Source organism: Dipteris shenzhenensis, chromosome 29 (genome assembly GCF_047967505.1).
Source record: "Dipteris shenzhenensis isolate YYH24624 ecotype China chromosome 29, Dip_SZ_1.0, whole genome shotgun sequence".
In the NCBI taxonomy this organism is placed as follows: Eukaryota; Viridiplantae; Streptophyta; class Polypodiopsida; order Gleicheniales; family Dipteridaceae; genus Dipteris; species Dipteris shenzhenensis.
Genome location: NC_141624.1, coordinates 27,028,431 through 27,055,895, shown reverse-complemented (window position 1 = coordinate 27,055,895; position 27,465 = coordinate 27,028,431). Strand labels below are relative to the sequence as shown.

Here is a 27,465-nt window from a genome sequence, read left to right as displayed (position 1 = left end):
TTGCATCCACGAGAACTCCCACAACCCCCATATTTTCTGTAAAAGCTTATAGCACACATACCTTGCCAGGAGGGTCGCGAGTTTTGTCCTTACTTTGAAGGTAGGTTGAATCTCTATGAGAGAATTCTGCATAACTGTAAACTTCTGCTAACATACCTTAAGGCAGATAGATTAGATTGTGCGCGATTTAACTCAGATGCAACGAAAAAAGCTAATGTACATTGAAAGGATGCAGAACTCTGCCAAACTAAGTTCTTATGAATGGTTCATTCGGAAGAAACTGCAAATAGGCAGTGGATTATCTAAATAGATATAATGTATAAATATGAGCCTTAAGCCTGACATTCTTCTCTTTCAACAATATGTGCCTCCTTCCATTTACAAGTCTCTACAGGAACCCAGGCACTTCCCAAGAGAGAGTGAAACGTATTTGGATCTGCTGCCCCAATTGATGATACACAGGTCCAGGCAAAAACATAAAACTGCTGAATATTGAGCATCTTCCATCTTTGTCGATCCGAGTGGCAGAAGCCAAAAATCTGGTGCAGCTCAAGGACTATCCCAGGAATTTCCTGGGGCTCTTGCTCCACCTGAGTGCAGATTATCATTCTGACAACTGAAAGGCTCCAGCTTTGCTCCTGTACTGAGTGAGCTGATGCTTGCTAAATCCCTTTGGGAAAGCGTCCTGCCCATGCCTGCAGTAGCACCTGCCATCCCACTGGGTCCTCCTACACCTAAGAAATCAAGTGTTGTTTTGTCACCTCCCTCTTCGCCGCTTTGCAAGCCTCCAACTTGAAAGTGAGACTTTCCATGCAACAGATTAGATTGAGAGTCTCGCAGTTTCTCTCCTACATTCATATGATGCTGCAGGAGGCTGTTGCTGTGCTGCATATATCCCCTTACTCCATTAGATAGTCCAAGTAAAGAAGGCACATCACTGAATCCACTTCCAAACAATCCACCTCCTCCTCCAGATAAAGAATTCATGAAATCCTGAACACCTGAATTCTCTTTATACCTACCATGTCCGAGAACAGAGGAAGAGCCAAGAAAGCTTTGTGCTCCTGGGCCATTTCCTGTGAGATCCCCTAGCTGCCTTGTTGAAGGATAGGTAGCCAAAGAGTTGGACAGAACCCCGGCTAATCCCTGGTCTTGCCTTGAGGATTGTCTTGCTCCCCCATGAATCCCAGAGGTGGAGTCCCCCGCTCCAACAAAGCCCCGAAAAGGGTTGCTCGCTGTTGCACCCATCTGTGCAGCTTTCTGAAGCAAGGCTGTAGCAGACATTTGAGCACTTGCTGTATGCTGCTGTTGATTATAGACGGACGTCGATGCCGATGGTGCACTTCCACTTCTGAAATTAGAAATGCTACCAGATAATCCAGCAGAAGAAAGTGCAAACGCAGACATTGTGGAACTTCGATCCAAGGGATTATTCATCACTCCTGCAAAACTTGGCAGCCCTACCATGCCATGGCTGGCGTTCTGTCCAACGCCAGAGCCTTGTGGTGGCGAATATCCATTACCTGAAGAAAACAAACTCGCGAACATATCCCCGGCACCAGTGGACAAAGGTAGCATACCTCTAGCTAGCTTGTGAGGACGCATTGTGTCATCTTCTTCTGAACCCATCATTCCAGAAATCCCGACCTCATTCATCCCTCTGGAACTTGACATCAAGAACGGAGGACCAGAATCTGGCGAGGGTTGAGTTCCAAGGCCTCCCATCATCTGCTGAAGCGCACCAGGAGGACCGGGTCCTGGGCCGGTTCCTAGCCAGAGAGATAAACCTGCACCTTTACTCGTTGCAGCTGCAGACGAATTCAGCCCTACGCCACCTTGCATCCACTTGGACGACAACGACGCAATTCCACCTTCCATCACTGCAAAATTGGATATATCGTCAGGCATTCCAGGCTTTGATACCTCCGAAGAAGTGAGAGCAGCATCCGTTGGACCTACACTCAATTGAGAGATAGCGCCATGAGGCGACGAAGTTGCCCCCATCGCAGCAGATGGACCATTCTCACGGGCACCAGACTGCTCGCTTCCGCCCTCCCTGTGAGCGGAGACGCGGGCAGTTTCTTCGGCCAAGGCATCACAAAATGCTCTGTGAGTGATAAAGCTGTCCCTCCTGCTTTCAGCAAACAGTGTATCATTACTGCCGTCAGTCCGTTTGCTGGGCGTTAATGGACACGAGAGAAACATGGAAACCTAGCCAAATTGTCAAGTTTGCGACGCTTTCTACGATCGATTGGTTCTGATATCAAAAGATAGATTGGTTACGTTTACGCTAGCGTGCATCAATCATTATAGTCAACAATACAATCGCAGTCAAACGCGGGCAAGATCAACAGCGACAACGAAGACACGGCGTTGCTTGGCGATCAAGTTCCGAGATTTTTGCATGGAATCTAATCGCCTACAACTTGGAAAGCGTTCTGAACCGATAACTAAATCTGAAATATGCAACACCCAACCTTGAGAACAAGGTTCCACAGTCGCAACGATATTCTCGTGTTCCGCAGGTTTTGAGGTGCGCCTTCCAATCCGACTGGACGGCGTATCGCTTGGAGCACTTGTCACATTTCCATTTCTTCTCCCCATGCTTTCGGCAGAAATGCTTTTTGATGCCAGTTAGATCACCCAGAGCCCTCGACGGATCATGATGCACGCAGGTTGGCTCCGGGCAAATGTACACTCTCTTCCTAATTTCGTTGCTCGTCCGTTGCCGTAATTTCCAGGGCAGGTTATGACCGCGCCTGTGCAACTGCAGGTTCTGGTCGCGTTGGAATCCTTTGTTGCATATCTCACAGATGAACCTGTTTGTTGCCATGAGAGTTTTGGGAGAGAGGGCTATGACTTCGGCACCTGGGTCTGCAGCCAACACCCATCAGCGCGAAAAACGTGATCAGATCAGAAAATATGTGGCATAGAAGCAGTCTGACGGGGCGAAAAGCTGCGATACATAGAAGCTTACTATAGAAGAAGCTATTCACAGATTCAATGCGTTAACCAGCATACTATTGCAGGCAATGATTTCCTTCATCACTAACCTGGCGTGCCAGGAAGATTTCTTTTCCTTTTCACGGCCGGAGTTTGGAGCTGACCGGAACCATTAGTCATCGGAGCAGTCGTCGCGTTACTTGACGTCGGATTCTGCCGCTCCTGCCCAAAGACACCGTCACCTCCCTTCCCAGAAGAGCCACTATCTTCCCCGGAAGCCGAACTGAGATTAGACATCGTTACTAAGGAGGGTCGCTCGGAGCACTACAATTGTCCAAAATCCAGCCGGCTGCAAGTATATGCGATCGGCTACCGAGCCCGCTATATTATCTAAGTGATCCCGAATGAGTTTCAAGCTGCAGCTGCCGGTCAAGCTACAAGAGGGTGGAATCAAAGGGCCGGATCTCACAGACCTAAAGAGCGCCAGTCGGGAGGAGGAGGGAAGCTGATGAGGCAAGGGAGGAGGTGGAGGAGGAGAAGTAGGAGCAGAGCGGGATCACTGTAGTACGAGGCGGGGGGGGAGACAGAGTGCGGGAATGGGGAAGGGATGTCGTGATCGTCATGGGTGGGTCGTTCAAACTTGGATGGGATGGAAAAGGAGGACGGGAGGGGGGGGGGGGGGGGGGGAGTGAGGAAGGAAGGCGGGAGGGACGATTGGCGTTATGCTGTCTGTGGGGAGACCGCCATAGCCGCAAGCAAGCATCACGAGAAGCAACAAAAGAGAGAGAGGAAAGGAAGAGAGGAGAAGCACGGGAATGGATTTAGTCGCTGGGTTCGATAATGATGAGAATGATGAAGATGGAAAGAAGCAGAAGAACAAGTAGTGGAAATAGTCTACGTTAACAAAATGCTAATAATAATGATGGTTAATATGAAGAAGAGGTTTTGATTGAAAAGGAGGGCCTTGTCTTTGTCTTTGACGGGAGCCTTGTATTTGTTTTGTATTATCCCCTCTTTGGAATCATGCTCCCCCATTCCACGACAAACTATCCTACCTCACCTCTGCCCCACCCCTTGTCACCTCCACCTCACCCTTGCCCCCACTTCACATCGTTTCTTGTCATGCTCAAGGTGTGGGACCCCCGCCCCTTCTGTGCTACCACATCTCACTTGCTCGCCCCCTTGCCCTGTACACCCCCTGCCTTGCCCTGTACACCCCCTGCCTTGCCCTCGCGTCATGGCGACAATTGCCACACCAAGTTCTCCTTGACTCCAACTCCTTACATTGCACAGTAAGCACAGTGATGATCTCACAGAAGTTTTTATTTTTGCAAATCGAGAAACCTACACTCTTCCATGTAGCAGGTTTTTCCTAAAACTTTCAAGTTCGTAGGCCAAAATATTGAACAGGCATGAGAAGTTTTAAATATTTTCGAGATTTCATAATCAAATTTATGTGGTATATTTGCAAAATGTGCACTTGCATTGTGCATAATTTGGGAGTTTTTTATGAACACTAGAGTCAACACGCGATACCCAAGCTAGTGAACACTACCATCATGTTTTTGGTCCAACATTGGAGTGGATGTTAACTCCTTTTCCCATATGGAGTGATTATCATTAATCATGCAAAAGAAAACCATGGGGTCTTTAGGGTTGAAAGAGTCTGCAATAAGCATATATCGATTAACCATAAGGACCTCATTGTATCATTTTATGGAACATGGTGCTTTACTGGAGCATTACCACATCCTCTCAGAGTCTACACGTGTGCAACTAGCCAAGCCATAATTTGCAAAGTTATAATGAATCTCTTCTTTATGGGCACAAGCGTAATGTTGGCATAGGGTTCCCTTTGCTATTGAATCTTTGAAGGCATACTAAAGGGGAATAAGTGCTCTCTAGTTAGACAAGCACTTGATTATTTGTTGATGAATGTTTAAGTTTTGGACTTGTTACTCACATGTTAGGTTTGAGTCCTCATTGAGTCACACACATTTGAGCTCATTTTAACTACAGTGTAGTAATGGGCTAGTCCATCCAATATCTAATAAAGGAATAAAGGTCACCATCTCAACTCTTTAGAATCGAAGTGTGCAGACTAGGGTGAACTGCCTTGTTGTTTCTCCCAAAGGTTACAAGTTAATATCATGTTAGACTATCGATATTGTGTTAGAACTCTAAAATGGATAACTTATTAGATCTCTATGGACATTTTCAATTCTAGGCCCCTCGAATAAACAATTTTAGCACATCATACCTTGGTAAATGCCTCTCACTTCTCATCTCACCTCTATGTGTTGTCAACTAATCCACTATGTGGAGCTAAATCTAAGCATCTATCAACTACACAACCTTCTCTTAACTCTAACAACTCACTTTTATGGTATTGACCTACCTTTTTACACATGAGAAGCTCCCTTATGGTGTATCTCCCCTCTCATGCAACCTCAACGGTGCACTCCCTTTCACATACTACCTTGGAACCCTTACAATCGTGCTATATAACACAAACTAACAATAGTGATATCATATGAACTTGTGATGCACATTGCATAGAGACTATATGCGTCCTTGAAGTGTGCAAAATCTAAAATATTGGTGGCTAAGATATAGGGTCGATACCTAAAGTATTTAAGTATGTATATAGGTGGTAGTATCTAAGGGTGGCTAGGTGTATTTAGCTATTACACCCTTTCTCTCAAAAGGGCTATTATGCATAAGGGGGCTTCTCAAATATACGAGACATATACAAAAATGTTTGCAAGTAGCATCCTAAGCACATGTGATAGGAGAGTGATAGGAGCACTGTTCAGGATCTACACCCCATGGTGATGCATAAGCATGCTCACTATGTAAGCATTTTTTTCATGTCATGTCTATCTTTATAAGCCAAACATACTCTATATCTTGTTCATGTTGCCAATCAATATAAAAACTCTCTCTCTCTCTCTCTCTCTCTCTCTCTCTCTCTCTCTCTCTCTCTCTCTCTCTCTCTCTGTGTGTGTGTGTGTGTGTGTGTGTGTGTGTGTGTGTCTGTGTCTGTGTATGTGTGTGTGTGTACATTTAATAATCCCATCAATAAATGAACCATACAATCTATTCAGTCATAGAATAGCTTAACAACATTAACTAGAATTTAATTCAGATATGGAGAATAAATGCTTCAAGAACTCAAATTAAGTTTAATGTAAAATGACATATTATTAGAACCAAAACCGTGGAGCGTTTCAAAAAATGAGTAAATACTTATCGAATCCGTTAGGTAGCCCAGGCTCCAAGGTTAGGGTTACTTACCTGCCACCATCCAAATAAACCATATTTTAGAAGAGTATAGCTTAATTTGGATAGACAGGTAATGCATGTTTCCCCTGCCTTGTTATTGCTTGACCTAGGAATAAGAACATCCCTCTAGATTCTAGCATATAAAAGTATAATGATTTTACAAAGGAAAGCACTAATAAATAATGCATTAAGTCAGTTTTAAAGGAAAAGATACCATAAGACTAAAGTTGCATTTAAAGGAGGAGTAAATTAATTAAAGAACAAATTAATTAAAAAAGCTTTTGTGTAAGTGTGTGCATGTGTGTGTGTGTGTGTGGCCCACCCCAACCCAAAGGGTAACACCATATGGTGGCAATTAAGCCCACCATGTGGAACTTACTCCCCAGCTAATAAAATGCTAAGTGACTTCTGTATGATAGAAATGGATAAGTACTATAAGTGTGAAAAGTGTTTTTATAAGTAGTTGCATACTCCCAATTCACATGAGGTTGGATACAATGTCTTTGTATAAGAAACCAATAGTTAGAATTCAAAGGAAAGAGTAGCCATTACTAAACTGAAAACCAAAACCGATTGTATGGTACTAGTACTTAGACGACTATGCAAGCTTGGAGTTATGTTACCAACCACACTTAATATGGGGCCCATCCAAGAGGATATAGAGCATGTTTTTCGTTGATATCCTACAAGGACAACAATTAGAGGCCTGTACTAATCACAGACATTGGACACCACCTATAATGTAATATGGAATTTACTTTCATTTGAAAGTGAAGACTCTTAGGGGGACAAGGGATTAGACATCTCTTCCCATAACCTATCAAGCACATGAAAGATAAGGGATATAGTTAATCCAGAATTACATTATTGTTTAAGGAGATCGATACTCACTCCTATACCTCATCGTGTGTGTAAACCTGATAAATAAAATTGTGTGTGTGTGTGTGTGTACCTACATGCACATACATATGTGTGTGTGTGCGCATGCACACCTCTTGCACACAAGCATGATCTTATCTTCTTCCCCTTGCTTGACCAATCTATTCATCAATAAAAATGCATCATTGAGTCAGTGACCTTTCTTTATATATGGAAAAGGGTGTTGAAATGCCATATTTAATTTTTGTACAAGAAAGTGCTATTTTGTATACAAGTACATTGTTTTTAGAAAAATGGAGGTTGCACCCCTTACATAAACAGAAGTGTACGCGTATGCATGCACATGTGTCAATCTCAAGCACAAATGCATGCAAACGTATCTGCATGTGTGCACACATGTGCCTATCTCATGCATGCATGCATGCACGTGTGTGTGTGTGTGTGTGCGCGCACACACGCATGTGTGTGTGCATGTGTGTGCACCCGTGCATGCATGCATGTGTGCATGTGCATGTGTGGGTGCATGCGTGTGTGCATTTTAAAACACTCTAGGTCCATCTTGTATGAAAGTAATGGGCACCAAAATGGTAGAGGGATTTTGCATAGACAGGCCCACAAATTTTGGACCGATATTAACCATGCCTTTGGAGGAGCATGGGTCGGGTCTTGCTAATACTTATTTTCAGTCCAATGTAGGCTTCTTCCCTAATCAATGATTACTATTCACATTGACTCGTCATCCCCTATGAAATCCAACATGTAGTTGGTTGCCTATAGATCTATGTGAGCATATCTTTTTTCCATGGACTGCTCTCAAAGCCCTTGCAATAGTAGTAGCAATAGACAAAGCATGCTGACAAAACAACCTTGCTCGAAATTTGGTGAGCAAGGAATTCTAGTCGAAGCATGGTTCTTCTCTCCGATGCATAGTTTTAACCCATCTCACATATGTTCCATAAAGCTGTGGGAGACACATCAGCATATCGCCTCACACTACCTCCATTGAAAAATGGAGTGAAAACCCAAATCTCTTTGGTGTGTGAGTCTCCTAATACCTGACAAACAACTCTATGGACCACTGTCATCACTAGCTCATTCTTTAGTGATGCATGAGCATGGGCATCATCTCTATTACTCCCCTTGCTAGCGTACCATGATGTTTTGAGACACCCAAAACTTGTACCTGATAAACCTTCCCTTATCCTCCTTTGCCCACTAGTTCATGCATTTTTAGTGCTTCCAATAGAAAGTGCACTGTGTGAGAGAACATGTCGGCATATGATGTGCATAGTTGTATCTGTGCCCTCCTTTCAATTTGTGCTAGATCAGTATTTGCATTTGGCCCACTAGCCATCTTGGTGAAATGGACCAAGGCACTAGTCGTCACTTTTTCTACAACCCCTTTCTCCTTTATATATTTTTTTCGATTCGAAGCTTTCAACTCCTTCCATTCAATCATCCATAGTGCAAGCTTCTCCCCTTCATTGATAGGCAAGGTGACATTTCTTGCCTTAGCAAATATGTCCCATTAACCTATTGGATCTCCATACCTTAACATTCGGCCATGTCTTTGCCATTTCATGTAAAGATTTTCAAATACTCGGCTTGAATTTGATCTTGCAAATATTTTGAAGTTACAATGGCATGAATATCTTGATCGCTCAATCCTACCATATGTTCAATTGCTAACTGATAGATAAGCATATGAATCTTGGCCTTCAGCTCGGCTATCTCGATCTCTTTTGTTGCCATGACGGATGAATGTATAGTGATCTAAAGCATGCAACAATCATTATGTAAGTGCTAAAACTACTTTAAAATTAAAGAAACACAAGAATTACACATGCAATGCTAATATCAATTAAGCCACTCACAATGATATGCAACACAATTGACTATCATCATGCAAAATAATTTTCATGGAGCTTCCACACCATAGAATCTCAAATACTAAATATGTTTTAGAGCGTTAATGTCAATTAAGCCATAGCCCACTCACAAAATTGACTATCACCATGCAAAGTGTTTTTAATGTATTAATAATCTTTGTAAAGTTGCTATCTAGAATCAACCTATCAAGGTGGTAGAGTCTAGAATAGGAAACATGTAAGTACATCACGTAACGAAGAATGTAAGTACATCACGTAACGAAGATGATCTAGATAAGCTTTGCCAATCACACATGTGGTTGGAGAAGGTTATTTTCGAGATGAACCGATCGGCAAAAGCGGGCCATCATTTGAACAAAACCTAGCTCTATTTACACCTATATATATAACTAAAAAATAAATAAATATGTTATATCACTATATCAAAGCGGGGGGATTCTGACTAGTACAAGTGAGCAATCACCAGGCTTTGATCTGATTTATCGAAAAGTGAAACAAGTTAGGCAAGGTATTTCTAACAAGCTGAAGCGAGCCATCTCCTAGCTAGATTGATACACAAACATGCATCTCTCTCTCTCTCTCTCTCTCTCTCTCTCTCTCTCTCTCTCTCTCTCTCTCTCTCTCTCTCTCTCTCTCCCTCTCCCTCTTCCTCTCTCTCTCTCTCTCTCTCTCTCTCTCTCTCTCTCTCTCTCTCCCCCTCCCTCCCTAAGCCCCCCCCCCTCTCTCTCTCTCTCCCCCCCTCTCCCTCTTCCTCTCTCTCTCTCTCTCTCTCTCTCTCTCTCTCTCTCTCTCTCCCCCCCTCTGTCTCCCCCCTTCCTCTCTCTCTCTCTCTCTCTCTCTCTCTCTCTCCCTCTCCCTCTTCATCTCCCTCCCCCCCCCCTCTCTCTCTCTCTCTCTCTCTCTCTCTCTCTCTCTCTCTCTCTCTCTAGCATCCTACAGTTAGCCAGATTCCGACCAACCGAAGTGAGCCATCACTTGACCTGATTGACACACACACAAAAATAGCAAAAAAAAGTGAGACTCACCAAAGAGAAGTGAGGTAAAATGACAACGAAGTGGGATTCTGGCAGCATGTGAGGGGAAACGAGGGAAGGGGCCTCAGTTAGAGCTTCTATGCATAAATACCACATCATAAATTGAGTTAGCGCATGGCATTTTTACGGCCCCAAAGCTACATCATGTGTCGCCACGTGGTGTTGAATTTACCACGTGGTATTTTGGTTTACCATGCGTTATTTTTATATACTACATAGTATTTTGCCGGTCAATAAAAGGTTACCTCCAACTGATTGGAAAAAATGTGTTTTTTCATTTAGAACATCTAGACATATATTTTATAATAGAAAAGTATGTATTATATATATTTTTTTAATGTACTTTTTAAATCCCTGAATTTGATACACCCTATAACTATTGTAGTGCATAGATTGATTGTGATCGTAGCCAAAGGAGGTCCTAGTCTCATTATGACAAATCTATGCATATTTGTGTCTTACTCACATGTTACTCCTTTAAATTCTCTTTCTAGATGATGATCTATAAAGGAATTGACAATTTACCTTTGACATGGGAGGATTTTGAGCTCCAAACCAATTAGATGCATGGATGTTTTCTTTAGCAGCTACTTTACATCTTTATTATAGCCAGCTTAAAGCATTGATAGACTTGTTGACCAAGGCTTCATCTGGTTGACCCTAAGGTGTACAATAAGATGGATTGTCAAGATCCTCTTCCACCTTGATATTCAATATCATTTTGACTTTAAGTTCCATTAGTGGTCTCACACATAGTGGGTATGATGTGATAGTAGCTTCTATAGCTCTATAACATCATTAAGTACTTGAGTCTTCATGGAGAACAAAATGTCCTAGCATTCCAAAAATATTTTGTTATTTGGAAAGCATTCCTAGAGTCATGGACTATGAAACGGTATACATTGATGCAACAACCCTCATGGTTGACTTTGATAGGGCAGCCTCATGATGGTGTCTTCATAATACTCATGACAGTGTCCTCATGGTTGACCTTGATGGGGCAACCTCATGACAGTGTCTTCTTAATACATAACGAAACTTGCTAGTTGGAAGCGCTCATTCTTTTTACCATTGGGGGTAAGTGTGCTGATCATCTTCATGGGTGGACATATTGGAGATTTGTATTTTAGGGAACTCAAGAAATTGGCTCATCTTGCCCTTAAACTATCAACAATACAAGATATTATTAAGAATAGCTAAGAAATGGAGAGGTTCACATATTCAATTTTGAAAATTTTCCATTTTCTTACATGAATAGGGCATGTAAGAGTATAATGCCTATTAAACCACTTTGAACACATGGTTGGCATATGAAACTGTCATGGAAGTCATCTTTTTCCATCTAGAGCTCTTCTAAGCTCCAAAGGTCTTCCATCAGTGCTTTGGACTAGAAATAGAGAGATAAATGCTCTATGATGAGCCTTCTTAGTGGTCTAGTTACATGCTTAGTGTATAACCAAATAGCAATTTCATTTATAGTCTTAACAAGTAATTTCTTGATTTATTAGTTGGAGGCTCCCTATGATCCTTGTTTCATGTTTAGGGGCAATGAAGAGGCAAAGCCTATATAGAATAATTTAAGCTTTTGCCACCCATTTTGTACCTATATTATACATATTTCATGTACACCCATATAATGAAAAATCTCTTATCTATCCTTATTTGAGCTTCGTGTGTTGTGTTGTTAAAAAGTTTTAGTTTTTAAACACACACACATCCTCATCCCATCCTATCCTCAAACTAACATTCCATCCCTTCTCCTCTTTCTACATTGTCTTTTATGTTGTGTATCCATACCTTATGTTTTGGTAATTGTATGTTAAAAATTCCTAGATCTAGATTCACCCAAGAATCAATTCCTCATCAATTCTCAGCAACCTACAAGCTAGTTCGAAGTGAGAGCACGTTCAACACCTTTTGGAAAGACAAAATCTAGTTGTAGTTCAAAAAGTACAAGGACAACAAAATAGCAATAACTCTTTTTGTGGTAAGAAATCAACTTTATTTTTGCAAGGAAACAAGAAAGATAGGGTAAGGTTGACTATTTACTGCTTATATCACATTATGGATCATCCAAGGAAAATCAAGAAAAAGAGAGGAGATGGATTCCATGAATCAGGGTCAAGGTTAACTTTAAAACAAATATTTGGGTGTTCCAAAGATAAATTAAAAGATAGGCTTCGTGGTTGGGAAGTGGTAACACTTGAGTGGAATGCTAGGTTGGTGATCATTCAACATGTGTTAGTGGTGCTACCACAATGTATCAGGCTTTTGGTGTGGAACTTCAAACAATGACAAGGGAGTACTAGAAAAATGCTTATGTATCAAAGATGGAAGGAGGAGAAAAGTGCAGTTCATCCCATGGGATCCACAGACCAAATCCAAGGGTGGGTTGGGGATCCCTGATGTGGGGTGAAAAATGGGCTTTCCTATGTAGATAGATCCCTTAAATTTTTAGCATAGCTGAGCTCCTTGGGTTGATTGTTTGAATTGGTCTGTGGGGAAAGACAAGGGTGTGAGACTAGGGTCTTGAGGAGTCTAGATAGGTATGACTTGATTTTTTGTCTATTCCTTGTGGAGGTTGTGTGGCGGGTCTAGGGACAGCTTAGAAGGCAATAGGACCAATCCTCATGTGGAGAGCCCTTATGGGGATCCCAGTTTGTGGGGGAACTTATGGTGTAGTAGGGTGATAATGCATAATGTGAATCCCCTTATGAGGATGGATTTGTTTAGTGCTCGAATTCTTCAAAAGAAGGGGACCTATCTCAAATCTGTTGAACTTGACTTTGGTAAATTGGAGAACTACAAAGGTTTGATAGTTAAGAGAGAAATCACTCTTGGCAAGAGTGTTGACTTGCATTCCTAAAGAATGGTTGTCTAACTACATTGCATCTATGAGTGAGAGGGGGCCCACCAATGGTCTCTAGGAGGTGTTGTGGCCCTTAGTAAAGCTTTGGTGAAGATGTTTTATAGGTGGTTGTGCTTATATGGTACATTGTCACACAGAGTTGAATTGGAAGTGGGATCTTTGGATCAATAGAATCGTCTTCATTTGGAAATTGTATTAGGTTGGCAAGGCAAAGTTTTGTTATGGAAGATTATGTAATCTTGGTTGCTAGAGGTGAGTTGGCCAAATAGTGTGGCGTGAACCCTTTATTCCCTCTCCAGGGATTTGGGAGGGAATTCAAACGAGCATTTTAAACCGGCAAATTAAAACATTTTAAACATTTTTTGGACCCCCCTGGAGTGATTTAAATCGACCTCGCCATGTTTTTTTATCGGGACCAACTACAGCCCATCACACATGGTAAAACTACACATCGTATGGTAAGAAGATAGATATACTGCTTGGTATTTATCTATACCGAGCAGTGATAGATATACCGCATGGTACAGTTCAACTACCGCATGGTTTTTTGCACATACCATGCAGTACAGTAGACATACCACGGGGTCAATATCTTATATATAATGTGCACCCACCTCGTACTATTTGCATTCCTAAGAATCTAGCTCTACTTGGAGTCTTTAAAAAAACAAAGAAGGACAAGCAAAAAGGGACAAAGAAAGCTTCCAAACTAATTTGTAAGTTTTTGTATCCTTTTAAAAAGTGTCCAATGTCAGTGGTGGGCTCGCTCATGCTAGCTGATATCTACCCACTAGGATGCAAAATGGATAAATGCAAAGCTCTTAGTTTATGGTTTATCATTTGTGATTTGAAAGGATTATTTTCATAAAGAATAGTGTTTTTTTAAATATATTTGAAGTTATTTTCATGAAAAAATAAAAAAGAAAGTTATTTTTGTAGGCATTAGCCATTTAGCTTTTAAAATTTAGTGTAACCTTATAGTTTTTGGTATTTATAAACTTGTAAAGAAATTACATGTTTAGTAGTCATTAGCTATATAGGTTACAAAAAAATAGTAAAAGATATAGATGGCTTTGAAAGCAAGTATCTATGTACTAGTGGGGACTCCGCATATGCTGACTTGTAACTACTTGCATATGCATATAGAATATCTTTGAACCATGTGCCAGTGGGTGGTCCACATATGCTGACCAGTAACTACTTGCACATGGATGTGAAATAGTAAACGATATAATATAGTTTATATGTACTTATTATGAAAATAAAAATACTTGGCTTTCACCAGTTCTGGCTCGCATTCGCCAGCTGATAACAACCCATTGAAAGTCTATCCGATTGTGTAGCTCACAATTGCCAGCTTGTATCAACCTGCAAATTACATACTAGAGAACGTTACGGGCTATACTTGTATGCTTACTTGTAAGATGAAATTTGTGGCATACTATACCATGCATTTATGTGTAGATTGTAATACTTTCTTTTCAGAACAATTAGTTGAACTTATGTAGGTATGATATGTATGTCTAAACTCATGTTAAGTATGTCTAACCTAGGTAGGTGTCCTTTACTTCGTAGATTCAAACAAAGAGTCATGATAAGTGCACATGTAGGTATTGCTGGCTACTACACTAGTGTGTGTGTGTGTGAAATACCAACATTCGCGTACAAAGCATGATGTCACAAATGATCATATTGTAGATAGATGCTTACTAAAGAAAGAGCGGGATGTGGGAAAAGGCACCTTGCCATCCCATGCTTATTTCCATAGGCAAATTACCACATCTATAACCATCCAATTATGTTGGGAGGGGGCAAGACGATTGAGACAATTGGATGGTTGCTCTATCTTGAGGTCTAGCAAACTTACATTGTTTTTCGATGACATGTTAGTGACATTGTCTTGAATTGCTAAAAACATATTAATGATCTAAGATGGTTTATCTCTTTTACATGGACAGCAATCATGGTAGACAGAGAAGATGGGGTAAGGCCAACAGCAACCACAAAATGGGGCTCATGGACGAGGGCAAAGTGTTGTGAAACCCCAAGATTTTGTTACAATGTTAGGTCATCAAAAGTGAATGTGCAACTTTTGCAACCAAGTCTTCATAGGATCTGCCTTGAGGATAAGAAAACATTTGATTGGTGATGAAGAAAAACTAATAAAGAGATGTGAAGGACCAAGTGTTGAATCCATTGCTAGCATCCTGCAAGGCATTAACCATGCATAGTGTAAAGTAACCCGTGTACAAGCTGAAGATGTAAATGAGTGAACGTTTAATATGTGAAACCATTCCAATGGAGTTTGACATTGATTGGACCATGGGTATTATAAATCAATCAATTGCTATATTTTGTTTGAGTCCATATATTTAAGACTGCTTGTCGCATGAACAAATGCTTTTAATCTTTTGAATAGTTATGTCATATGGTTGGGATTGAAAAGTAGAGGGTGTGAGAGAAAGAACTGCTATGTGCATGTCAACAGTGCTAGCTACTGCACTAGCATGTGTGAAATATCGACTTTTGTGTATAGAGCATGATGTCACAAAAGATCACAATGCAGATAGATGGTTACTCGAGAAAGAGTGGGATGTGGGAGAAGGCAATTTGCTATCCCACGCCTAAGTCCATAGGCAGATTACCACATCTATAACCATCCAATTATGTCAGGAGGGGGAAAGATGATTGGATGGTTGCTCCGTCTCGAGGTCTAGCACACTTACTAAGTGTTGGTAGAATAAGACTGCATGAAATAATTGTTCCATGCAAGATGTATTGTCAAATAAATTTGATCAAGATAGAACAAATATTTTTGATACGTGTCAAGATAGAACTTTTGCACATTATTGATCCATTAGTATGTGCATACAGACATGAACATGGCTCCAGAGAAACAAGGCTGAAACCCTATAAAAGCACATAATTATGTTACACTCGTAACTACCACAAAGCGAAGATGTAACATTTTTCATGAAGAGTACACGGGTTCAGGTACTCAGATGTGCAAACATTTCCTAGGCAATCCTCAAACACAGATTGAAAAGTGCAAGGGTTGGAGGGAGTGGAAAGGGTGGTAGCCATTTTGGGTGGTCAAACATCCACAAGTGTAGACACAATTGTGGATAACATAGTCGCACGCCACCAGTCTCAACTTATAATCGAAGAAAGAACCATAGGTCTTGGATCCCTGGGTGAGCAATCAATGATATGATGGAAAGTTCGCAAAGTGCAACTACACACACTAGTGGCATAGGATCCCTTGCACAGTCGGCAAGTTCCTCGAACGTGCATATGGAAAGAGGACAATCCAATAATGTGCCTCGTTTAAATGCCCGTGCACGTGTGCAGCAATTATCCTTAGAAGCTTCGCACAACATATCGAGAAGGCACAACAAGATGTGTTTAAAGCTATCTATCGCATGAGATATCCATTGAGCATGGTGCAAAGCCCACATTGGAAAAAAGCCATGGCCTCTGTCGCCAAAGATGGCCCAGGTTTCACAATGCCTAGTTATGATGCCATCCGTAACAGCATATTGGATGCATACTATAATAGGATGAAAGAGGAGATGCAACAAGTGGTTTACGATGACATTGAGAAAATGGCTTGTACCATCATATCAAATGGATGGTAGAATGTTAGCAAGAGGATTAATGTCATGGTTGTGAAATTCAAAGTGAAGGCTTTTCGACAATCGATTGATACAAGCGGTGAGGCCAAGATGGAAGAATTCATGCAGAGCAGCTAAGTAGATGCATTGAAGACATTAGTCCTAACAATATTATTCAATTGATTATTAATAATGCAAAGAGCTGTCGAAAGGCTGGGAAAATTATAAATTGTATGTATCTCCCTTCCCCTCCCCCCCCCCCCTCTCTCTCTCTCTCTCTCTCTCTCTCTCTCTCTCTCTCTCTCTCTCTCTCTTTCTCTCTCTTTCGCTCCCTCTCTTTCCCTCACTCTCTCTCTCTATATCCCTCTCTCTAATTGCCTACTGATAGTCAGCCAGGGCAAGGTGAATCTGACCGACTGAGACAAGTCATCACTTGGCCTGACTGACCGACACCAAAAGCTATAGAAGAATTCACCCAAAGACCCAAGAGAAAATGCGAGAAAAAGCAATAGGTATGCATAGGGCGATAGTGGCGGGAGCAGGGTCTTTCTATAAGATCTCGCAACTCCACCATGCGGCACTTGTCCTGACCGTGTGGTGTGTCAATGGTCACAATTGCATATCATTCCAAATCGGATGATCCACGATGACACACGTGCCAATATGACAATCACCATGTGGTATGGGTGCATTACTAAGTGGTGTCTCTTGGCACCCTAAAAAAACCCCGCGGTATTACTGAGGGACCGTGCGGGGTCCCTCATACAGCTTGGTATGGTTATCTACCATGCGGTGTTCGAAAGCTCATACCATGCAGTAAGAGGACAAACCACGTGGTAGGCTCTCGGTCGACAACCAATGTAAAGAACCATGTTTTTTAGCGTTACGTCACGTTTTTAAATCAAAAAATACGGATTTTAATTTTTAAAAACGTACGTTTTAAATCCTTGGCCCTCTCTTTGTGCCCCCTATGTGGAGTCCTTGTTGATTTTGTTCACCATCGTTTTTGGATTTGTTTGGGGTGTGATAGCATTTAGCGAAGGCGGTGAGAAGTTCTAGCCTTTGCTTGCCTTTTCATGTGTGTTGAGTTGGAGGGCTATTTTTATTGGCGATACACAAGGGTTTAGCTCAATTATGGCGACACTTTGGCCCTACTTGAGGGCTGCTCTCTTGTTGAGAATTTAGGAAACTGAGAGGCAAAGCTTGCGGCACTGTCCAGTTGATTCTTGGGGGTTTGAGATCATTTTGCTTGCCTTTAGTGTCTTGGTGAACTCCAAGGAATCTTTGGGTAGACTCTTATTAGCACTGCTTTCTTTATAGTGGAGGATTGAAACTCCTTTTGTGATCAATTACACTAATTTTTATGAAAATTAAAATTGAAAAAATGTACCTTTTAATATCGTACACCCTTTTAAAAATTCGTTTGCTTTATCACTATAGTGGAAGGCCACAGCGTTTGTTTTTTTGAATAAAACCATGACTATAGTGAGGCCACGCGCGTTTGTTTTTTTGAATAAAACCATGAATTGAGTCGCCAGAGTGTATTAATACCTCTTCCCGGGTGCTAATTCATGTAATGCGACCTCCGATGACCTGCCAGCTTTCGAAAATTTTATATTCAACAGTCACGATGATTCAAATCATCGTGTAGAACGTTAAAAAAGATGACTCGTGACTATCAGTCAGCATGATGAAGCGTGACGGGGGTCAATTTTTCATGCCGCAGATGGAGGGCTGAATAGAATTTCTTCTCTAGAGAGCCCGGTGGGAGTGATATAGAGGCGAGACCGACGTATTTTTATCCGCCATGTTTGTTTCTACGTACTACACGTTCCCTGCCTACATGTTTTTAATAACCATTCGAAATGTGTGGTGATGGACAGATACCGTCATATGAACAGACCTGTCTAACGAGGTTGCTGTTGGCCAGGTGGCAAAATAATGAACTATTTTGCTTTGTATGGTTGGTCCCATCGAAGCAAGGTACGTACAGTATCCGAAAAAGAACAGCCATCTGGCTACAGGCCAAAAGTGTGACTTGGAAAAACCGCTCTTTCTCTTCCGTCCTTAAAATCGCTTCCAAGATCCTAAGTAGCATAAATAAAACTTCTCACAAAGTGTGACGGTACTTTCTAAAAATGCTATGTGTTCGATTTTGTCACTAGCGGAATGCCCATTGCCAATCATGGAGCGATTCCTCTACAGAGAGTGGAGTTACGACTTTTTATTTAAATTAAAGAATCCTGCCTGCAGTGCAGGCTGCTTTTTTATTAACGGTTGAGGAATAATAGTAAGGATCCATGATCATCCAAGGTTTAAACAGAATATAATGCAAGAAGAATTTTATCGGATGTTGAACCCGCCCTTTAACCAGTAATGTAAAGCAGTTCCAATAATGAAGGGAGCTTCATCTCAAACAGTGACAAACACCGTTAGTAATATGACACGTGTCACGGCACTCAATCATTGAAGGGGTAAAAAAGGCCACAAAAAGCTAGAAATGTGATCAAAAGGCCAGTGGAAAGTAAAAACAGAAAGTACATCCGTAAAATGGTGATCGTTGAAAAGGGTCACATCATGCCAGCTCATCAACAGCTACTATAGAGCCCTCAGCCCGCGAGAGGAATCTCCTGCAGTCAGTGACACGCAGGGCAAGGGCCCCACTGAAAAAATTGCAGAGGCGGGCCCAATTGCAAACAGCTAGTTGCCATCGCCAGTTTTGGGAAAACTAGCGGCCACTCAAAACGCCGTCTTTGAATACAAAGTTTAGAATATAACTAGTGTTTATTATTTGAGGGCTTGGGGAATCCTCTTGATTTGGCCTCCCGCCGCCCTATTGGCCGGCTTCCCACCGACACTCTGTCTTTTTCCTGGGTCAACTTTATAGTTCTCCCAGTCCTTTTATATGTCCCAAGCCTCCAATCCTCCCATTTTAACTCACCTCCTTAGCTAAAAGAGACTCAAGGATTAACACTCCATGGTAGTGGCCAAACATAGGATACACCTCTATTTTTCAACTCTTCCCATCGTGGTCCAAAGTCTCACTCTCTCGATTAGTTTCACTACTACCCACATTTTTGGCCTGCCCTTACAGGGAGCCTTAGCAATGGTTCTACTTTGGCAAAGCTAAAATAGGGGAGTTTCCCAATAAATGTGGCAATTATGCATAAGTAAAGATTTTGGGTCTCTCTCTCTTCCTCTCTCTCTCTCCTTCCCTCACTCCACCACTCCTCTCTAGCCCACCCACCCTTCGACTCCACATTCTCCTCTTAACTTCCCTCACTCCACCACTAGTCTCTCTCTTTCTCTCTCTCTTAGCTTCCCTCACTCCACCACTCGTCCCTAGTCCCCCCCCTTCGTCTCCCCATTTCTTTTGGGCAGGCCTATTGAATGACATGTGTCATCCATCTTTTTTCACTTGTTATTGGCCTGCCCTCAATGGGTGAGCCTTAGTAATCGTTTGGCCTCCAAAGAGAAAATTAAGTAATTAGTTCTTTTTATATTCACTTTTTTTTGGCATCCATTGATTGGAGGAGCATGTGAGAATCCCATGAAATTCTCCACCTTTTTCTCTCTCTCTCACTCCTCTTCTTGTTCTTCTTCCCTTTAATCCTCCACTTTTTTCTCCCCCCCTCTCTCTCTCTCTCTTCTTCTTCTTCTCTTTCTCTCTCTCCCCCTCTCAGCTTCCAATTCATCCCCTTTTCCGCTCACCATCTAGGGTAGGCCACATGAATGAAATTCACCTTGTTATTATTATTTTTAAGCTATCTATGCAAGGAAAAGTTTGAACCTTCTCCATAGAGGACTTACTCGAGTAGTCTCACTATCCACAACCAGCCCAACCACATTTTAAAAATAAGCTACCTATGCAACATTGATAAAGCAAATGATGACTATGGTAACGCAAATGATGCCTATGTGTACTATTGCTTGAATAGGTAATAGCAAGTTTCAATACTCTCATAGATATAATCTTCTTTTTAACAAAATATCCTAAGAGGGCACTAGTGGGAATTGAACCCTATTTTTACACCTTCTAGGATGACGATGTGCACCTAGTGATTTTTGCAAAGGTGACCATCATTTTCTAGTTACTACTTGTACAAGATTGACATACATACCTCAAGGCTATTGATTGATTTCTTACTGCCATCCCTCAAGCTTTAAGAAGATGTCTTGTTATATTAAAGGCCTAATAGCACCACCTTGTCCTATTGCATTTTCAAGCCCAAAGGCAAACATAGATTTGACTTGGGAAAGCTCAACCCAAAATATCAATTTAGCCAAAAAGGGTAAATTTTTTCTTGGCTAAAACTTTGAATGGGAAGAAATTTTATTATACCAAAGCCTAATAGCAACCTTGTTGTCCACTTCCCATCCTGTTTTCTTTTTGGGCGTCAAAGACAAACATTGATGTGAGGAGGGAAAGATCAATCCAAATTTGGGTTAATAAAATTGGACTACTTATCTCCACTATTGATTGATTTCTTGTGTTCATCCCTCAAGCTTTGAGTTGATTCAGAAAGAGAGGTTTTTATACTAGTGGCTTAACAACAACCTTGTTCTCAATTTTCTATCCTCTGGGCCATCAAGGAAAACATTGATGTGACTTCATATGTATTAATGGGTCTTAAAAGAACATTTATTTCTTTACTTTGGAAATCATCCAACAAGTGGCAAGAAAATGCTTTACAATTCTTTTTAATTCTAGGCTTAAGGGAGCTATTCCATGAATGCTTTTCCCCTTGTGAAGAATCTCTTATGGTGGGCTCCTTGAGAGGGAAAAGCTCACTTGTGCACAAAACCCTGCATAAGACATGCATTCAATGCATTCAAGGGGTACTAACAAAACCCCCACTTCCATAGAGGCCTTAGATTTCTTTTCTTATAAATCTTTAAAATCTTAAAATCTTTGGATTAAGAAACCTAGGAGAAACCCCATATCTACGCAAACTCAGGTGAATTGCCTAGATTCAAAAACCCCTTCTTTTTAACCCATGTTATATATAGCTTAGAAACATTTACATTTGTATTACAATGAAAAATGGCAAATATATGTAATTGGAGCATAATTTTTGCATTTATGTCTACATATTAGTATTGATTACCATTTCCTATGCATTGTATACAAAGTTCAAACATAAAATCCTTTGAACACTCCCTACATGGTGCATCTCCAATCTTGATTGCATATTCCACCCATGAACAAGTGACTTGCAAGTTGTTGTATACATAATCATCAATGATAAATAACACAATCTGGACAACATTAAGTGTCTCTTGCAAGATGGTGAACTCATGAATTAAAACACATATAGTCTAAGAATTAGTATCAAACCTTCACTATTCATGATAACCTTTACACATCCCTCTTTAGGTAGTGAATCATATGATACTCAAATGACACTATCAAATAATCTCACAACAAATTATTTTAGAAATAGAAATCCCATCTAGGCAATTGAGGAAAAAATACAGTGATTGGTTTGAGAGTTATTAAAAAATTCCTATTGAATTAGGAGGGGATTGGAAGATCAACATCTCCTATATACATAGACATAAGAATCACAATATCTAGGCAATTGAGAAAAACAATACATTGATGGGTTTGAGAGTTATCCAAATATGCCTATTGAATTAGGAGGGGATTTCAAGATCAACATTTCCTAAGTTAAAAAGTATACATAAACATATGAATCACTTATTTATTACTAAAAAATCTATCTTTAGTTGAATGCTCTCTATGTTGAAAAGAAATCATGATATAGTTATAGGGGTGTCAACCTACAAATTGTCAACTTCATCCAATTCATAATATGTATGAAATGAAAGATGTAAGGAGGACAAGAAATGATACTAGCTTATCATAGAAAAAGGTATATTATTTACTAAGAAGTAAGTTTATCAAACTAACACTTTAAAAACCAGACAATTTTAGAACAAATTCTTCAAAAACTACAAAATGTTCACATTTTTACATTTGTGTTAATAGGTTATTAACATTTGTGAATTATTGCTAAATGAAATCAACATGATCACGTTGCTTACCAAAAAAATCACTGGCAAACCGAGCAACACTAGTGCCAGTATTGTTAACATAACCAGCGGGAAATGTATATATTATTGATGGTTATGTTAATAATACTAGCGGTAGTGTTACCACTAGTTTCTATCATAATACCATCGATAATAGCTACAGTACCAACAATATTGTTAGTTATAGAGTCACAGTTTCTCCCGCAGCTCGGCACTTTATATTGGTGGAAAGGGCAATAGAGGCTCTTCATTCAATCCGATTGTGGTTCATTCCAGATAAACTATTTGGTACGTTGGGATAGAAAGGTGAACCATGATCTAGATCATAGTGGTAAGAAGGCTGAGTAGGGTAGGGTGAGTCAACATTCATTATGCTTGTGGGTGTGGTTTGCCACTCCAATTCCTTGTGATTTGGGGAAATCGTAGACCAACAGGAACACGAGTGCTACTGAATGCGAGTGTTTGTTGTGTTCTTCTGAGGGTGCTCTATACTCTGACTCCTTGCATTTTGGGGAATTTGTGGGGAGCACGATCATGAGTGCCAATGAATGTGAATGCTAGTGAGGAGTCTTGAGTTAAGGCATGGAGAGAATGGGGACACAAGATGGCAATGACTTTAGCAAAAATAGAGCATGAGTTGTGACTGTTGAGATATCGAGCTCCACTCGTGATATGCCAGGGTGACCATTGTGCATTTATGTCACCGACTTGTTAGCTGCAGATGCGGTTGGTACACCACCCATGAATAATAGCTGGATGGCAGCTATCTTTATGTACTCTAGTTAGTGGCTCAGTTAGTATGCCACCTAGGTTAGTTGAGTTTGGTTTGAGACCCACATATAGGGTTCCTCTATTCCTTTTGTACTAAGAGAGAGAGTTCTTTTGGCTTTCACAACTAAGAAGAGGAAAACTGTTTTCAGCCTCCACCTTTGTGTGTATTCCCCCATTGTGTATGTGAGAAAGCTGCAAGTGAGACTCCTTCCCTCTCTCCCACTCTCCACATGGTATCAGAGCTCGGTTCGTGGTAAGGAGCTCAAGGAAGCAAACCAAGTTCACAGTGCCTTGGTAAGAGGATCACTGTTGCTTTCCTTTTTCGAGTTTGGGAGCAAATCTCTGCAGGTAGCACAGCCAAAAGGTGCAAGAGTGCACTGTCTCAAATTGAGACGCCTTTGCGGCGCGGCGAAAGGGTGACATTATTTTTTTGATTCGAGGCCGTTTCGAGGCCCGTTTTGGTGGCGGAAGTTTTCCACGGGCACTCAAAAAAGTGCCCTGTCTGCAGGTCGATGAAAAGTTGCCGTAGAAATTGCATCGTATGCCTATGCGCAGAGATATTGGGAGTGACAGAATCATTCTTATTGCCTGTTGATGCAAAATCGTCACTAGGAAGTGACTATTTGGTCAAATACCACTTTCGTCAATTTTGCAAATCTGCCCTTGTGAGACAGAAGTTGTGTTTTTTACAGTGACAGAATATTTTTGCGGTGTTCTGTAATGGCCTCTGATGCTCTTTCACAGATAGCCACTGAAAAGCTTAACAAGAACAACTTCCAAGCATGGAAGTTTAGAATGACAAATTTCCTTAAGGGAAAAGGCTATTGGGAGTTCATTATTGGAGCTGAACAAGAACCAGTTATTCCTAATGTTCCCAATCAACAGGAGTTGTAGGCATGTAAAAGGATGGCATGAGAGAGCCAGAAAAGTTATGTACTGGCTGTCTATTAGTATTTCAGATTCTATGATTGTGCATATTCAGGATGCAAGCAAGTGGGATACTTTGACAAAAATATACAGCACAAATACGCAAGCCAGGAAAATGCAGCTCAAGTAGGAGTTGCATAATGTGCACAGGGAAAATATGAGCATCAATGACTACCAGATGAAGGTGAAGAAGATTGCAGATGCACTTGCTTCTATTGGGTCGCCAGTGGAAGATGATGATTTAGTTTCTGTGACCTTGAATGGTCTAGGAAAGGATTATGCACAGTTCCGGACATCCATTGCCGTCCGTGAAGAATTTCCTGATTTTGAGGAGTTGATTGCTCTTCTACTTTCTGAAGATCAGAGAAATGGTGGTGCATCTCTTCAGGAGGAACTTCAAAAGAAACTGTCTTCTACTCAAATGCTGGAAGCGGTAGAGGCAGAGGTAGAGCAGGCCGATCTGGAGGCCATGGCAGAAATCAGAATATGCAACAAATTCAAGAAAACCAGTCCTATGGAGGAGTATGTGGTAACCTTAGAGGCAGGGGGAGCCAAAGAGGTCGTGGTGGATGGCAAAGAGGCCAAAATGCAAATAGCAATGCTGAATGCTACTACCGTGGTAAAATGGGTCATATGGCTAAAGATTGCTATAAAAAGCAGAATGACATTATGAATGGAAAATTGCAGCAAGGCAATTATGCATCCTGTAGTAGACAGTGTGATGACAGAAATGAGCATTTGTTTATGGTGCAGCACATGACAAATTCTATGACAAGTGCAGAAGAAAGCAATGATGCATGGTATGTTGACTCAAGTGCGTCAAACCACATGACAGGTCATGCAGAATGGATGCAGGATGTAAGGAAAATGGAAAAACCAGGATTCGTGGAGACTGGTGATGATACTGCACATCTATTGTGCAGATTGGTAAAATTCCTTTGTCTATGTAGGATGGGAAAAAGAAATACCTGTCTGATGTATTTCATGTCCCGAACATCACCAAAAACCTGGTTTCTGTTGGTCAAATGGTTGAGGTTAGATTTAATCCTCATGGATGCTTTGTTGAGGATATGAAAAATAAAGGTCGCTTGATAGCAAAAGGGAAGAAGAAGGGCAAGATGTTTACATTGGATGCGGACATGCCTGAATTGAGTGCAGCAATGTTTGCACATGGGACCGGTGTAGTTGCAGATATTGATATCTGGCATAAACGCATTGGTCATGTTAATGTACAGTGACTTAAATTAATGCAGGCCCAAAATATTGTTGCAGGATGGCCTAAGTTCAAGGTTGCAGAAATGCATAAGGTATGTGAAGCCTATCAATTTGGAAAACAGGCAAGGAAACCATTTCCTAGATATGTTCAAGAGAGTAAGAGGCCATTGGAATTAATCCACTCTGATGTGTGGACTACTAAAGCTGCATCTATTGGAGGCTGTCATTATTTTGTCACTTTTATTGATGACTATAGTAGAAAAGTTTGGGTGTATTTTATGAAAAAGAGAAGTGAAGTGCTTGGGCATTTCAAAGCTTTTAAAGCTATGGTTGAAAAAGAAACAGGTTTGCAAATAAAATGCCTAAGGTCAGATGGAGGGGGAGAGTACCTCTCAAATGAGTTTGTAAGGTTCCTGTAGGAGCATGGCATAAAGCAACAATATTCATGCAGTCATACCCCATAGCAAAATGGACTTGCAGAAAGGAAAAACAGGCATATTGGAGAGGTATCTCATGCCATGCTCAACGAAAAAGACCTGCCAGATTTTTATTGGGCTGAAGCAGTTGCTACAGCAGTCTACATAATGAATAGGACTCCCACTGTAGCAATACATGGCATGATGCCAGAGGAGAGGTATACTGGTAGGAAACTAGATATTTCTCATTTGAAAGGTTTTGGTTGCATTGCCTATGTTCATGTGCCAGATGAGTTGAGATCCAAGTTGGATCCAAAAGCTGAGAAGTGCATCTTTATTGGATATTCTCTACAACAGAAAGGGTATAGATGCTATAATCCTTCTACTCATAAGTTTACAGTGAGGAGAGATGTTGTTTTTGATGAGATGAGTAGCTGGTATAAACCAATAAATGTGATTGATGATGTAGATGCACAAAATGGTAATGCTGCATAGAATTCACAGCAGCAATCACAAAATATTAGTGGGCGTGTAGTGTCCTCTAGCAGTGGTTCACATAGTTCGCCATGGACATGCAGATTGAGATCAAGAGAATCTCCTCAAAGCAATGCACATAGTGGTATGCAAGTATCACAAAAAGGAAAAGAGAAAGTAGATCAATCCATGGTTGATGTGAATGCAGGTCATTCTTATGTGGATGGTGAATCCAGTGGCTCAGAACAGAGCCTTGATGATGAGTTGGGTATTCCTTCTATTGTTACACCTGGAGTAAGGAAGACAAGGGATGTTTTGAGAGCACCTGGTAGTGAGCCTATATTGTGTAGGTCTACCAGAGTCAAGTATCCTGTGGATAGGTTGAAATATGATAGATTTACAGCCATTCACTATGCCTATATGGTCAAAGTGATACAAGAACAAGAACCCACTTCTTTTGAGCAAGCGATGGGAAAAGAAAAATGGGAGAAAGCCATGAATGAAGAAATGGATGCCTTGGAAGCAAATGCTACATGGGAATTGGTGCCTTTGCCTAAAGACAAGAATGCAATTGGCTGCAAGGGGGTTTATAAGGTGAAGCACAATTCTGTGAGCAAATACAAGGCAAGATTAGTTGTCAAGGGGTATGCACAGACATATGGCATTGATTATGAAGAGACATTCAGTCCGGTTGCAAGGATGGTAACCGTAAGAGCAGTCATTGCTATGGCTGCATCAAAGGGATGGTCTTTACATCAGATGGATGTAAAGAATGCCTTCTTGCATGGTGATTTGCAAGAAGAGGTCTATATGGAGCAGCCACCAGGTTATGTGCATGCCGTTCATCCTAAGTTTATTTGCAGGTTGAAGAAAGCCTTGTATGGCTTGAAGCACACATCCAGAGCATGGTCTAACAAGATAGGATAGTATCTTGTCACTATTGGTTTTTAGATTTCCACAGCAGATTTCTCACTTTATGTGAGAAAACTAGAGAAAGGTATTATGCTGCTTGTCATTTATGTTGATGATTTGATCATCACAGGTGATAGTGATGAAGATATCCTTCATGTGAAAATGCTATTGAAGCAGAAGTTTGAGATGAAGGATTTGGGA

The 27,465-nt window shown here is 41.0% G+C and overlaps 1 protein-coding gene across 1 annotated transcript; it reads right to left on the bottom strand.

The window, feature by feature from the left end:
- Window positions 1–244: 244 nt before the first annotated feature.
- Window positions 245–3,777, bottom strand: LOC147882649 (uncharacterized). Its single transcript, XM_087400620.1, has 3 exons — window positions 3,054–3,777; window positions 2,478–2,874; window positions 245–2,131 (listed from the first exon to the last, which is right to left on the bottom strand). Exons 1-3 carry the CDS (start codon window positions 3,238–3,240, stop codon window positions 550–552), a joined length of 2,166 nt encoding a protein of 721 aa, XP_087256746.1. The 5' UTR covers window positions 3,241–3,777; the 3' UTR covers window positions 245–549.
- Window positions 3,778–27,465: the final 23,688 nt, after the last annotated feature.

Coding starts and splice junctions, on each gene's coding strand:
- LOC147882649 (XM_087400620.1), bottom strand. CDS start 3,240: ATGTCTAATCTCAGTTCGGCTTCCGGGGAAGATAGTGGCTCTTCTGGG. Junction 2,875..3,053: donor AAATCTTCCTGGCACGCCAG/GTTAGTGATGAA, acceptor TGTTGGCTGCAG/ACCCAGGTGCCGAAGTCATA. Junction 2,132..2,477: donor TGTGGAACCTTGTTCTCAAG/GTTGGGTGTTGC, acceptor TGCTGAAAGCAG/GAGGGACAGCTTTATCACTC.